Source organism: Capricornis sumatraensis, chromosome 2 (genome assembly GCF_032405125.1).
Source record: "Capricornis sumatraensis isolate serow.1 chromosome 2, serow.2, whole genome shotgun sequence".
NCBI classification, from domain to species: domain Eukaryota; kingdom Metazoa; phylum Chordata; class Mammalia; order Artiodactyla; family Bovidae; genus Capricornis; species Capricornis sumatraensis.
Window position 1 is genome coordinate 76,818,390 of NC_091070.1, and position 15,529 is coordinate 76,833,918.

The 15,529-nt window shown below is 39.8% G+C and overlaps 1 protein-coding gene across 2 annotated transcripts; it reads left to right on the forward strand.

Moving 5' to 3' along the window:
• Positions 1-344: 344 nt before the first annotated feature.
• Positions 345-15,467, forward strand: TOX4 (TOX high mobility group box family member 4). Of its 2 annotated transcripts, XM_068964412.1 has the most exons (9): positions 345-396; positions 595-663; positions 8,215-8,457; positions 9,341-9,601; positions 9,945-10,175; positions 11,739-11,819; positions 12,200-12,943; positions 13,960-14,123; positions 14,772-15,467. In XM_068964412.1, exons 1-9 carry the CDS (start codon positions 391-393, stop codon positions 14,830-14,832), a joined length of 1,860 nt encoding a protein of 619 aa, XP_068820513.1. In that variant the 5' UTR covers positions 345-390; the 3' UTR covers positions 14,833-15,467. The 2 variants fall into 2 exon arrangements, with proteins under 2 accessions (XP_068820513.1, XP_068820514.1); XM_068964413.1 differs by lacking the exon at positions 595-663 and having other exon boundaries at positions 388-396.
• The last annotated feature ends 62 nt before the right edge of the window (positions 15,468-15,529 follow it).

Below are 15,529 nucleotides of genomic sequence, written 5' to 3' on the forward strand. Positions count from 1 at the left end.
TTCCGGGTCCGCCCGACTTCTACAGCCACTTACCTCCGGCCTCTCTAGCCGCTCAATCTATCGACCTCCGGCCCCTCTAGCCCAGTTAACGTCTCTATTGCTCTCCCTCGAAATCCCGTTTCGGTCGGAGCGACGGTAATACCCAGATACCACCTCCGGGGAGGCCTCTAACACTCCTACATGCCATTATCCCACCAAGCTCCAGGAGGCGATAGCTAGCCTGTCAGTCCGCTCGGCCTTCCCGGGCCTGACTCGCAGCAGCCCCAAGGCGCTCCTTCCAATCAGCGGAGAGCGACGCACGACGTTGGGGAAGTGACGGCAGTTCCGTGTCCTGTGTGCGGGCGGTGGGAGTGATGAGTTCACTGAGACCGTGATAGCCGTTGTGTGAAGATGGAGGTAGGCTCCTGAGCGTTAAGAAGGCTGGCGAGAGAGCGCGGCTGACGGGGTTGAAGCAGAAGCGGGAAGCGGCAGATGGGAGGGGAGAGAGAGCGGGGTTTGGGGGGTGTTGTCATAATGTCTGGGTCAGAAAACGTCGCTCCGATCTAACTCTCTGCTTCCCCTAACTTATCCCCGCGGCTTTCTTTTGGTTTCCAGTTTCCCGGAGGAAATGACAATTACCTGACGATCACAGGGCCCTCGCACCCCTTCCTGTCAGGGGCCGAGGTGAGCATGAGTTGCCGACGCTGCGCGGAGAGGGTGGGAGGCAGCGGTGGGGTAGGATGATGGGGAGGAGAGCGCGGACGCCAGGGCCCGGGGGTTGGGAACCGGAGGCTGAGATCGATATCTGGAGAAAAGTGGCAGCTGCCTTCAGAGCCCATGAGGACTACGCGGAAGGCCAGGAAAGCTGCTGTCATCAGAAAAGCAGGACTCTGGAAAAAGCGAACCTATTTTAGAGCGATTCTCTATTGGAGTATAGAATGAAATTGTCTCCTTTCGTGGAGGAGAAACAAGTACAATAATGGGAGATCGCAGGAGGGAATGTTTCAGCCAAAGAAATTTGGGAAGGGGCAGGAGTTTACCTAACACGTCAACTGTGGAATGTGTTCATTCTTAAACCGTACTCTATTGAAGGGGTATGTGTTTCGTTGAAACTTCCTACCTAGCAATTTTTTGAAAAGTTAATGGTTATGTTTCCTTACAGAGTGTTAGCTTGTTGTGCTAGTGAGAGAATGAAAGGGAATATTTGCGAGAAAACATGGAGTTAAGTAGAGCACGCGTTTCTGTTTGCCAGTGCCTCAGTTTGGGTAGGTTACTTCACCCTTATGTGTCAGTTTCCCTAGCTGTCAAAGGATTGTAATAATAGTTTCTTACGATGTTGTGAAGTGGAAGTAATGATCATGGTGATGTCCTTTAGTGTTCTTGGAAAAGGTTTAATTGCAATGTTGTCATAAATATGTATGATTTGTTTAGACAAGGCAAAAGAAAAGGGTGGAACAAAAATAAATTCAGTCTTTGAGAAACGAAAATTTTGAACTTTCTGTCTTTTGAGAATTTTTAATTGTTTTCAAACTTGGCATAAACCATTTGATCACTTTTTTTGTATCAAGAATTCTCAATTGCTGTTGAATGAACTTATCCATAGGGTTGCAAAGAGTTGGACACGACTGAAGCGACTTGGCATGCATTCATGAACTTATCCTGTAACAAACCTTAATACTTTCATGTATGAGAATTAGATGGGCAAGGGGGGGGGAGGGTTGCTAGTTTCTTTTAACTTTATTGTGATTACTATTTATTTTTACACTCTTAACTACAGTGTGAATCAAATGAGCAGTAAATTTAGAAATAATACAAAACTAAAATCTGTTTGATGCTTTGCAATCTCATTGTTAGTTTCTTCTGAGTGATATCTTCATGGTTTAATTTCATTATGTGGAGTGTTGTAGATTTCACATTAGTCTCATCTACATGAAAGCACATCATTACCAATTTCTTCTGAATCAAGTCTCCACAATTTAAATTTATTTAGAGTGTTGTAAATTTCACATTGGCCTCCTCAAGAACTTTTCCAGGTTTGAGTCTTTCCTTTGTGTTTGCTTTTATTACTTTAAGAAAAAAATTTTTTATAAACTCTTTTGCCAAGAAGTTCATAACTAAATTTCAGTGGATTCCTTTAGCTTAGGGCCCTGTCATTGTTACCATTTCTCTTTATCCATTACAACTTCTTCACCTTTGTTTTCCCTCTTGTGTGTTTGTTTTCCTTTATTTCAGTTGGTTTGTGGTTTTTGTTGTTTCTGGTCTTACTGTGTGCCACTCCAAGTATATCTTAAAACAAGATGAAGGTAATTAAAATTTTTTTTCTTTAGAAGAGTAATTTTTAGAGTTTCTTGCAAGGAAAAGAAATGTCCACAAAAATAACTTACCATAAAAAAGTTGAAAAAATTGGACTTCTTTGAAATATAAAGTGTTTTGGGGTTTTTTTTTGTTTTTTTTTTTTTGGCCATGCTGTGCAGCTCTCCAGGTTGTAGTTCCCCAACCAGGGACTGAACCCAGGCCCAAACAGTTGAGAGTGCCAAGTCCTGACCACTAGAGCAACAGGGAATTTCCAAAATTTAAGAACTTTTCATCAGTAGACATCATTAAGAAATTAAATAGGCACTTCACAGACTGGGAGAAGATATTTTATTACATATATCTGGCTCAGATTCAGAGTATATTCAGGTACTTCTGCAGAGTGAAATAAAGAATCCAATTTTTAAATGGACAGAAGATTTAAACTTGCATATCAGAAGAGAGGGTATCCAAATTGTCACTAGGCATATGAAAAAGTATCATCATCACTTATCAGGGAAATGCCAATTAACAATGAGGTACCATTTTATACCCAACATAATGGTAAAAATTTAAAAAACTGATCATTCCAGGAGTTAATAAGCATGTAGATAACTCTTAATCATTGCTGGTGAGACTGTAAATCGATTCAGCCTCTTTGGAAAACTAGCAGTATCTATGACACATGAAATATAGTTATCCTGTGACCTGGTAATTCCACTCCTTGATGTATACATAAGAGAAATGAATGCATATACTAAACAAAAACATGTATGTCCACAGAAACTTGATTGATGCAGCTAAACAGTGGAAACAAATGTCTATAAACTGATAGGTTTGTTAAAGGGAATACTACACAGCAATAAAAAATAATGAGCTACTAATGCAACCTGAGTGATCTCAAAAACATACTACTGGATAAAAGAAGCCAAATAAAAAAGAGTAGACACTCTGTGGGTTTATTTTTAAATTAAGATGAAGAATAGACAGCACTAAACTATGCTGATAGAAATCAGAATAGTGGTACCTACTGTGGAAGGGAGGGAGTACTGACTAGAGAGGAGCATGAGAAGATCTTTCAGAGTGATGGAAATGTTCTGTATCTTTATCTGGGCAGTAGATAATTGGGTGTTAAGGTATGTAAAAAGTCATTGAGCTATATACTTAAAATTTGTGTGCTTTACATTACTTATACCTCAATAAAATAAGAAATAATAATTTTTAAAGATTAAGTGTCCAGAGAGGCAGGCTTAGCATTTATAATAGCATTGTTTGAGCTAGGAGAGCTCTATAGTCTGAAGGGAGTTTAATCTTTCTGTTTATCTTGTTTAGGGTGGCACTTAAATAATGATATTGTACTTTGAGCACTCTGGGGAAATTAGTCGTAAAGATGCATGCTTGCATGTTAAGTCGCTTCAGTCCTGTCCGATTCTTTGTCTCCTCTGTCCATGGGATTCTCCAGGCAAGAATACTGGAATGAGTTGCCATTCCCTTCTCTAGGAGATCTTCCTGATCCAGGGATCAAACTGACCTCTCTTGCATCTCCTACATTGACAGGCAGGTTCTTTACACTAGCGCCATCTGGGAAGCCCCAGTCATAAAGATACCTGTCCTTAATTTTCCTAATTTTCTAAGTAATCATTAGAACCAGTTAATGATTTCAGGCTGAATAGTTAAATTTTCATTACTGTATCAATTTTTAAGAACAATTAAACTATTTTAATAATCCATAGGACCAATGTATTGTTGAATAAATCAGTGTTTGATTAAAAGAACTTTTCCTTAAGATGAATAATCTACACAAGAAATTACTTAAATACTGGATTGTATGTTTTGGTATGGAGGAATGTGAAAAGGTAGGAAAAATGGTATTTAAAATTTTTTTAGTTCTCTAAATAGCTAAACCTTTATAATCCTTGCTTATAAACTATAATTCCCAAACTGCTTTCTTCTTCATAAAGCCCCAGGAATTTAACAGAAGGAAATGAAAGTTGAGTTGAAAAGGGAGAAGAATCATGTTTCTTTTTCCTCTTTCTGTGTCCACGTCATTTAGTTTTACTTTAATATTTGCTACAGTTTTATCTTTTTATATTTGGCAAGCTAGAGTTTATGATTTAGTTATATAGTGAATCCACTGAAATAAAAGATCTTTAGATGTTCATTATCTAATAATCTTACCAATAGCTTGTGGTAGTAAAAGCTTTAGAGTAGATCTCTATTCTAACACATGGTTTCCCCTTCTGTATTCTTGATCATTGCAGTTATTTTACCCTTCCTTTTTAAAGGAAGAAACAACGTAACAAAAAACAAAACAGGAGTAAAGCCATAGATGCAGAATAACAAAGCTGTTTCCATTCCAGTGGGTGGTACATAGAAAGAATGCCTTGTTAATTCAATACAGTGAAATCTCTGCTTCCTTGGTGTTTAGTGTAGTTCATGAGAATACTCCAGGTGGTTTATGAAGGCTAGTCCTTTGTAGAACACTGGTCTTTTGTATGAATTTTTATTCTTTTTTCAGTTGTCATTAACAAATAGTATCATTTTCATATCAGCAGAGTTACTTTTCTTATTTGTTGTGGTAAGCAGAAAAGGATAGTCATCTATTGCTTTACCAAAGCAACCTGTATCTTCTTAAAAAATTATAAACTACTATTTTACAACTGTTGATCTAATACAATAAATGTTTCTCCGGATCCTTCCTGTCACTGTAACTTTTGTTTGTTTACATCAGAATTTGGTAAAAATCTTTGTACTGTTTTTCCTGAAAAACGCTCACATGAACTTGAACTGAAATCTCAGAGTCATGGACTGAAGTTAAGAACTTCCACATAATAAGAAAAATTATGATTTGTGTACTGAGGAAAGTTCAGTTCTTAGGGAGAGTTTTAGTTTTTCCTCAATTGTATGCTCCTGTGCTCTTTATGCTCCCCTCGTGTTAATACCGCAAATGTTTACCATGCTAAATAGTAAGGCTCTTGGAAAAGGAAAATATAGAAATGAAGCAATATACATGTCTTTTTGTCTTCTAGGAAACTTTTTTTCTGTTTTCCAGTGTGATTTCAGAGAAATTTCACAGACATATTCTCTCCCTAGTTTTAATAGCTGGAAATATTCTATCAAAATTAAAAATGGTGATATTGGTGAGAGCCTTCGTAGGTCTGGAAATACCTTGAGGAATTCTTCAAGAATGTTGTTGTTATTGTTCAGTTGCTCAGTTGTGTCCACTTTTTGTGACCCCGTGGACTGCAGCATGCCAGGCTTCCCTTTCCTTCACCATCTCCTGGAGCTTGCTCTAACTCATGTCCACTGAATCGTTGATGCCATTCAACCATCTCATCCTCTGTCATCCCCTTCTCCTTGTGCCTTCAATCTTTCCCACCATCAGGGTTTTTTCCAGTGAGTCGGCTTTTCACATCAGGTGGTCAAAATACTGAAGCTTTAGCTTCAGCATCAGTCCTTGCAATGAATATTCAGGATTGATTTCCTTTAGAATTGACTGGTTTGATCTCCTAGGAGTCCAAGAGACTCTCAAGAGTCTTCTCCAACACCACAGTTCAAAAGCATCAACTTGTTGGTGCTTAGCCTTCTTTATGGTCCAACTCTCACATCCATACATGACTACAGGAAAAACCGTAACTTTGACTAGATGGACCTTTGTCAGCAAAGTGATGTCTCTGCTTTTTAATATGCTGTCTAGGTTGGTTGTAGCTTTTCTTGCAAGGAGCAAGCTTCTTTTAATTTCATGGCTGCAGTCACCAACTGCAGTGATTCAGGAGCCCAAGAAAATAAAGTCTGTCACTGTTCCCATTGTTTCCCCATCCATTTGCCATGAAGTGATAGGACTAGATGCCATGATCTTTGTTATTTGAATGTTGAGTTTTAAGCCAGCTTTTTCTCTCTCCTCTTTCATGTTCATTGAGAGGCTCTTTAGTTCCTCTTCGCTTTCTGCCATAAGGGTAGTGTCTTCTGCATATCTGAGGTTATTGATATTTCTCTCAGCAATCTTGTTTCCAGCTTATGCTTCATCCAGCCCAGCATTTTGCATGATATACTCTGCATATAAGTTAAATAAGCAGAGTGACAATATACAGCCTTGACGTACTCCTTTCCCAATTTGGAACCAGTCCATTGTTCCATGTCCAGTTTTAACTGTTGCTTCTTGACCTGCCTACAGGTTTCTCAGGAGGCAGGTCAGGTGGTCTGGTGTTGTCTTTTTCAGAATTTCCCACAGTTTGTTGTGATACACACAGTCAAAGGCTTTATTGTAGTCAGTGAAGCAGAAATAGATGTTTTTCTGAAATTCTCTTGCTTTTTCTGTGATCCAATGGATGTTAGCAATTTGATCTGATTCATCTGCCTTTTTAAAATCCTGCTTGAGATACGTTACTTAATTATGAAAAAGAAAAAAAAATACCTGTGGGTATCTACTGAATTTTATCTGAATCAGTTAATATTTATTGTGCCATACGACAAGTTGATAAAATTTAAAGTTTCTAAAATTCCAACAATCTGTGATAATTGGTTGGGGTAGGTGACAAGCTAACAATTAGGATATTAATGTTATCACTAAGTAATTATATATATATCAGGGCCATGTGACAAACCTTTCTGTAGTAAATCCCATTAGTTCTCCTAATAACCATATAAGGAGATTACAAGTCTGATTTTATAAATGAGGAAAACCCATTTGAGGTCATAGAGTAAGTGGCAGAGAAGGGACTTGAACCCAGATCTCTGTGACACAAAAGTCTCTTGCTTTTAATGCTCTATTGCTGTTAATGCTCTAATGCTCTGTTGCTGCAGATGTTGCCGTTTTTAGTTTTTTAGTGTCAAAAGAAACCATAGCATTTAATGTATTTTGAATGAGACATTGATCTGTTACCTCCGTGAATGGTGGCCTCATTCAGAGTGCATGCCTGCACGCTCACTCAGTTCTGACTACTTGTGACCCATGGACTGTAGCCCGCCAGGCTCCTCTGCCTGGGACTTCCCAGGCAAGAACACTGGAGTGAGTTGCCATTTCCTTCTCTGGGGGATCTTCCCAACCCAGAAATCGAACCTGAGTCTCCTGCGTCTCCTGCATTAGCAGGCAGGTTCTTTACTACTGAGTAGAAAGACTATATTATTATTGTAGTTGGATTCAGAGGAAGTGATTGGGTCTTCCAGCTGGAGTAATCTTTTTCTTCCTCTTTTGCAGAAAGGCTCGTTCAGAGCAAGACAGAAATGTGTTCGGGAACTCTTAGAGAACCAGTTTGCCCTCTGGCTATATCTCTTATGAAGGTTTTTCTCCTCACTGTTATCCTTATTTTGGTTGGCATTGTTGGGTTTTCTGAAAATCCTGTACATATGGGAATTTTGTACAAATCATGATTTCTAAAACAGAAAAGAAGTAGGAAACTCTCAAGTGCCTATATTTCAGAAGTGCATAAGGTCCCCGTGACAGTTCCTTTTAGGATTTGCTTCAGAGGACCCTAAAACAACAAAGTCTAATTGTCTGGTTGACAGTGAATTTCTGTGGTCTAACAGTTCAGGTGTAGTAATTATGAAATAATTGCTGTATCCTAGAATCTTCAGACAGATTTTAAGCATCATAACAAAACAGGTTATAAAGGTTGAGTCCTTATTAATGGTGCTGAAAGAATCATTCATTAGACCAACAGGCAAAATAGTTTAGGACAACCAAGATGATAAAGGCAGAAAAGAGATAAGTGAATTGAAAACTGTGATTTTGATATTGGCAGCTTTGTACATGACATATGGCCAAAGATATGCGGAAGAAGAGACCTATTTTTAAAATTAAGTAAGTCCTAAGATATTGATAACAAAAATGGGATCCAGGCTGAAAAGTACACTAAGAATGTCTAGTACTCAGGCACGTTCTTCTAGCAGTATGCAACTCCTCTTCTTTCCACTAAATCTTTCTCCTTTTTTCCCTCCCTACAGACGTTCCACACACCAAGCCTGGGTGATGAGGAATTTGAAATCCCACCTATCTCCTTGGATTCTGACCCCTCATTGGCTGTCTCGGATGTGGTTGGCCACTTTGATGACCTGGCAGACCCTTCTTCCTCTCAGGATGGCAGCTTTTCAGCCCAGTATGGGGTCCAGACGTTGGACATGCCTGTGGGCATGACCCATGGCTTGATGGAGCAGGGCGGGGGGCTCCTGAGTGGGGGCTTGACCATGGTAAGGGGCAAGACATTATCAGGCTTACCCAACCTCATGGGCATGGTGTTAGGGGAGATACAAGTGACTCTGTACGCCCTACTTAATTCCCTTGGGTATTACTTTTCATTCTTCTTACTAAAGGCTAATAAAGACCTCACTTCCCTTGAATAAGTGAGATTTATCATTTGAATCAATTTTTTTTGAAACATTTTAAAATTGTAAAATGTCCAGTGTTAACCCTGAAATGAAAATTATTTATTGGATTTTTGAAAGAAAAGTTTTTTCCCTATTACATTATGGCTTTCACATTCTACGGTTCAAATGAGTGTGATTGCTGGTATGTTGAGGGGTGTATTCAAACCCTGTCTGAACCATGAGTGGATTAAGTGGATTAATATGTGTTTCAGTGTATTGGGCTTCTAGCACATCTCATCAGCACATCGACACACACTACACTTGATGCCAGACATCTCTTCTAACATTGGCTTTACTCTGATTTGCCTGTGCATTGAACTTTACCCAGCCATTATACCCAGCCATTATTTAAGAGGGTACAGGGATAAAGTTTTTCTTTCCCCTGTGTGTCATCACTATCTCCAGATTACTGAATGATTTACTTGCTCTGAACTTGCCCAAAATTAAGACTTCTTTGTCTGTTTTTAGTTATTTTGGAATAGGCCTTTAAGTACAAATAAGTGACTTAGTACGCAACCTGTAATTTCTCTACTTATTAAAAAGCTTAGTATGTTTTATATGTAGATAAATTATTTGATGTTAGTTTAAATGATGATGCATTCTGGGTAAGCAGAGGGTTTATAAACTGTCCTGAATTCAGGTGCAGGGAAGGGAAAGGTGGTGTTTTTTATATTTACTGTTTAATTTGTCCTTCTGCTTCTCTCAGGACTTGGATCATTCTATAGGAACTCAGTATAGTGCCAACCCTCCGGTTACAATTGATGTACCAATGACAGACATGACATCTGGCTTGATGGGGCATAGCCAGTTGACCACCATTGATCAGTCAGAACTGAGTTCTCAACTTGGTCTGAGCTTAGGGGGTGGCACCATCCTGCCACCTGCCCAGTCACCTGAGGATCGTCTTTCAACCACCCCTTCACCTACAGGTTCACTTCATGAGGATGGTGTTGAGGAATTCCGGAGGGTAAGGCATTCTCTGCCAAAATCAAATCTGCCATGTTACACTGGGATAAAACCCTTGACATATAGATCCTACTAAGTTTTCTCTCCTGCTGCCCTGCCATCTTCTCTGCTCTTTTCTGGTTATGGGGTCCTGCCTCTATTACAGTTTATAATGCTTTTTCCAACCCCCATACTTATCAGTCTTCACATACTTTACTAAAGCCTTAATCCTCTTGCCTCTATTTTTATTTAGCATTTCTGAAAATTCCATTCATATGACTAGTTTACCCCATCTAAAAGTCCTTTTCTGTCAGTTCTCCAGATGTGATACTTCCCTCATAATTCTGTCTCTTTTCTCCTCACAGCAACCTCCCAGCCAGAAGACAGTTGTGGTGGAAGCAGGGAAAAAGCAGAAGGCTCCAAAGAAAAGAAAAAAGAAAGATCCTAATGAACCTCAAAAACCAGTTTCAGCATATGCTTTATTCTTTCGTGACACACAGGCTGCCATCAAGGGACAGAATCCCAATGCCACTTTTGGAGAGGTTTCAAAAATTGTTGCTTCTATGTGGGACAGTCTTGGAGAAGAGCAAAAACAGGTGAGCAAATAACGAGGAACAATGTTATAGAAGTTCTTAAGAATAAGGGGGATAGGGACTTCCATGCTGGTCCAGTGGCTAAGACTCCAAGCTTCAGATGCAGTGGACCCAGGTTCAATCCATGGTCAGGGAACTAGGCCCCACATGCCGCTACTAAGACCTGGTGCAGCAAAATAACTTTTTAAAAATTGGTTAAAAAAAAAAAAAGGCAAGGGGATTAAACCTAAGCTTTAACTTTCTCAGATGTTATTTAATACCAACTCTTTGTTAATGGGATTCAAGATCATCTGTCTTAAAACTTCACTTTCACGCATTGGAGAAGGAAATGGCAACCCACTCCAGTGTTCTTGTCTGGAGAATCCAAGGGACGGCAGAGCCTGGTGGGCTGCTGTCTATGGGGTCGCATAGAGTCAGACATGACTGAAGTGACTTAGCAGCAGCCTTAAAAATTGCAGCCATACCCTGAATCCAAAATACCTACATAAAAATTATTATAAAAAACACTGAATCCATAGCTAAGTTTGGAGTTTTTCATTGGCCTCATATAAACTTGAGAACTGTAGTTAACCTCCCTAAATTTAACCTGAATTAAACAGATGAAAATTGTGTTACTACATAAATATACAATTGAAATGAAAGATGAATGTAATTATCATTACCCTAGCCTCAACAGGTGTTATATCAAAGTAAGTCTGCTACTTAATCATTAAAACAAAAACTGAATATATTACAGATAATTTGTATCAGTTATGTGCTGCTCAGTAAACCACCACAAATTTAGTAGCTTAAGACAGAAGTAATTTATTACTTATTATGATTCTGTAAATTGGTTAGGTGGTTTTCCTGGTGTTCTTACCTGGGTTTATTCCTGCAGTTGTACTCACAAACAGCAGCCTGATATGGCTGCTCAAGATGACCTTGCTACCATCTCTGGCAGTTGGTGCTACCTGTTGGCTTAAACGCCTTGGTTCTCTTTCGCATGGTCTCTCATCCTCCAAATAGGCTAGACTGACTTCTTTACACTGGCAGGCTTAGAGCAGTGTTCCAAGAGAACAAAAACAGATGCCCCCAAATTCTTAATTCAGCCACATTCTAATGGTTAAAGCAACTCACAGAGCTAGCCCAAATTCAAAGGAAATAGGTTTCATTTGTTAATGGAAGACTAGGTACACAGAACAGGAAGAATTGTGGCCATCGTTAGTTTATCACATTCCTTAAGAGGGAGAGTATACTGACTGGGTAGACATGATCCCAGACTAAGCAGACTACTGATTTATCATGTAGTTAGGGGGTCAGGATTTGTGTTGGTTACAGAAGTGTGGGCAGTGGTTGCTATTAGCTTTAGAAGTGTAGTTATTCTCCAAGCCTACTCTTGATTGGCTGGCTTTCATATACAAGTCTGCCATGGAGGCTGTCTTGAGTACTAGTTTTCAGAAGTGTATTCACCTAAGAAGGGTTGTCAGTATTTACACTAAGATGAATTGTCTTTCATTGATGAATAATACAGGATTATTAGTCTTTTCTATGAGTATGTGGACTTTTTAAGCAGCCTCTTTCATGCAGGTATATAAGAGGAAAACTGAAGCTGCCAAGAAAGAGTATCTGAAGGCTCTGGCTGCTTATAAAGACAATCAAGAGTGTCAGGTAAGAGGACTGGGATAGATGTATATTTAAACCAATAAACAGATTTTTGAGCTGCTTATTAGCATTTATAAGAAGTAAATACCACCAAAAATCTGTGGAATCTATTAATACTATGTAGTATTAAAGCTTAAAAGTATATAGCAAGTTTCCCATCTGTTTCCATCATAATACTCTCCGAACAGTCTGTCTTTGAGTTTGATATTCTCATTGTTTACTTTAGCCAAGTAGCACACATGGCTGCCCATTTTTCTTTCTTTACCCACCACGTTCACCCCCTGACCCCCACCCCCATCTGTATTTTTTTCTTGGAAGGTGATTAGGGTGAACATACCCTGGGGAAGAGGATAAATCTCCTGATTTTTTTTTTCATCTTCTTTTAGGCCACTGTGGAAGCTGTGGACATGGACCCAGCGCCACCATCACAGACTCCTTCTCCACCTCCTGTGGCTGCTGCTGACCCAGCGTCTCCAGCACCAGCCTCAACAGAGCCCCCTGCCCTATCTCCTTCCATTGTTGTCAATTCCACTCTTTCATCCTATGTGGCAAACCAGGCACCTTCTGGGGCTGGAGGTCAGCCCAATATTACCAAGTTGATTATTACCAAACAGATGTTGCCCTCTTCTATTACTATGTCTCAAGGCGGGATGGTTACTGTTATCCCAGCCACAGTGGTGACCTCTCGGGGTCTCCAACTTGGCCAAACCAGTACAGCTACTATCCAGCCCAGTCAACAAGCCCAGATTGTCACTCGATCGGTGTTGCAGGCAGCAGCAGCAGCAGCAGCTTCTATGCAACTACCTCCACCACGACTACAGCCCCCTCCACTACAGCAGATGCCTCAACCCCCAACTCAGCAGCAAGTAACCATTCTCCAACAGCCTCCCCCACTCCAGGCCATGCAACAGCCTCCACCTCAGAAATTTCGAATCAACCTACAGCAACAGCCACCTCCACTGCAAGTCAAGATTGTGCCTCCACCCGCTCTGAAAATGCAGACTACCTTAGTTCCACCACCTGTAGAAAGTAGTCCAGAGCAGCCTGTGAACAACAGCCCTGAGACCCACACAGTGGAGGAGACCACTCCTGAGACAATCTGTGAAATGATCACAGATGTAGTGTCTGAGGTGAGACTGTTTTCAGGTATTTGCTCTAGACCAGTGAAAGCATTTTGGTTGATAAAATAAAAGCAGGAGTTGCTAGTAGCATTTAATGCCTGACGAGGATACAAAATATCCTATAGAGAACGTTTGCTTACAACTGAATTATCCCACCCGAGATACTCTGTAGTGTTCTTGAGAAGAAACATGAAGAGGGCCTCCTGCCCTAGATTACTCCTTAACTCAGCAGAAGTAATACTGTAGTTCAAGTAAAGATACAGCCTAAGCATAGTTACTTTTCAAGTGTCTACCCCAGGATCCAAAGCTTGAGAGACAAATTCTTCCATTTCTCCCAAACCTTGACTGCTTGGCTTATGTTTTAAGTAAAAGGATGGGTAGGGGATATAGGTAAAAAAATTCAGTTAGTTTGTATTGATGAGTCTTTCCAAAGAGACAGATGCCAATTTACCCTAGTTTTAACTTGAAATTTAGTATATTTGTGATGTTAGCTTCGTAACTAATGAAACAATGTTTTTTTGATGTGGGCCGTATTTTTTTTAATTGGAGGAGAACTGCTTTACAATACTGTGTTGGTTTCTGCCATACATCAACATGAGAAACAATTATTTTGGGGGGAAAAAAAAACCCACCCTGCAAAATCAGGAACTATGGATCTTGAAAGTTTATCTTCTCTTAGTCCCTCTGATCTTAGTGACCCAACCTCTACTCACATTCTACTTTTGAATTGATATTTTCAGAGGAATATTATTTAAGTGTAGAATAAAGTTAGTGATAGGTTAAGATTAAACACTACCATTATGACCAGCATTCCCCTGATGGGAAGCATCATGTCAGTCTGGATGACAAAATTCTAAAGCTGGATTTGGAGTGAGATCAAGAATTCACCTTTCTTTGGAACTTTACCCCTACCTGTGAGGGACTGTAACATGTGTTGCTCCACTGGATCACAGAGTTAATTTGACTAGCTGGCTGGCTGGCTAGGTAGAAATCTAGTCCATCTTGATGCTCTCTTCCTCTCATAGGTTGAGTCTCCTTCTCAAATGGATGTTGAATTGGTGACTGGGTCTCCCGTGACACTTTCACCCCAGCCTCGATGTGTGAGGTCTGGCTGTGAAAACCCTCCCGTTGTGAGTAAGGACTGGGACAATGAGTACTGCAGCAATGAGTGCGTGGTGAAGCACTGCAGGTGAGCTTACAGTTCCCTTCTTATAATTAATGTATGGCTAAATTAACTGTTGGAATAACATGGTATCTGAGCATATAATCAGTATCACCTTACCTTAGGTAGAATAGGTTGCTATGTATGTCTGATTACAGAAGCTACTAGAAAAGTTTCCCTCCTTAAAAAGAGCTTACATTTGCCATATAGACAAAGATGACATAATTAGCAGTTCACACTTTTCAGTTACCATGTTAGCTCTATGTGTTCATTTTGAAACTATGACACATCAAGCTGTTGGTGTCTGTGAATATCAGTATAGTTTATCTCCTTAGTGCAAACCAGACCACTTAGGTAATGAATTAGAATTTGAGGATGGATAGGTGGTTAAGTAGCACAATAAAATGCTAAGTATGGGGCAAAGGGAAGAAGTTCTGAAGATTCTGCCCATTTCCCCAGTTTTCCTGAGACTGACCTACATTCATGAAATAAGGCATTGGTATTTCCTATCTGAAATCCTTTAAATTAGGATTGCCTATACTTCTGACTTCTAGGCCTATTGCCCTTATATTCCTATTGAGGTGATATCTATCAACCTATTTGTTTAAGACTGAGTTTTAAAAAAACATACCTAGGCTGTAATTCTAAGTTTGTGTGTATCTTTTTCTTTCTTAGGGATGTCTTCTTGGCCTGGGTAGCCTCTAGAAACTCAAACACAGTGGTGTTTGTGAAATAGTACATCTGTTCTCCAAGCCAGTGAAGACTTACTGATGGGAACATGTCCACCGAGCCTATTTTAAAAAGACAAGCGAGGCTTCTGGTAGTGCCTGACCTCAACCCATGATGATCCTTTATGTCTTTCACCTTTCTCAAACCCTTCTGTCGCTCTTCTACAGGAGCTATGGAGCAGGGCCACTGGGTTTGCTGCAATCTGGAATTGCTTTTTACTTTCAAGTACAAGCAGATATATCAGTGATAATAACAGGAAAGGGTGAAGGGAATATAAACAAGTAGAACATAGGGGTGATGGATGGGTGGGGGATTGTTTGAGGAAACTTGTTGGTATAACTGTCGTAGGATTTACCTGAAAGATTATTAAAATGATAGAGTACTCAGCTTTGAGTCTAGGGAAAAAAATCACTGTGTGCATCCCTTCTAAAGGGGCTAAAAGGTTGCATTAAAGGTTACCTCTTAGAGAACTATTACTATCACATCTGTACCTTCATTATTAGTTTGAGAACAAAGGTTTTCAACACAGTAATAATAAGCACACTGGACTGTAGAGAAAATAACATCACCTAGGAGCTTCTTATTTCTCTGCGATTATATTTCTGTACTCAACTTTCTGATTGTATCACAGTTGGAGTGTAAAAGGGAGAACTCGACATCCTTAATATAAGAGGTTTCACCAAAGTTTAAAGAAAGTGTGTTCA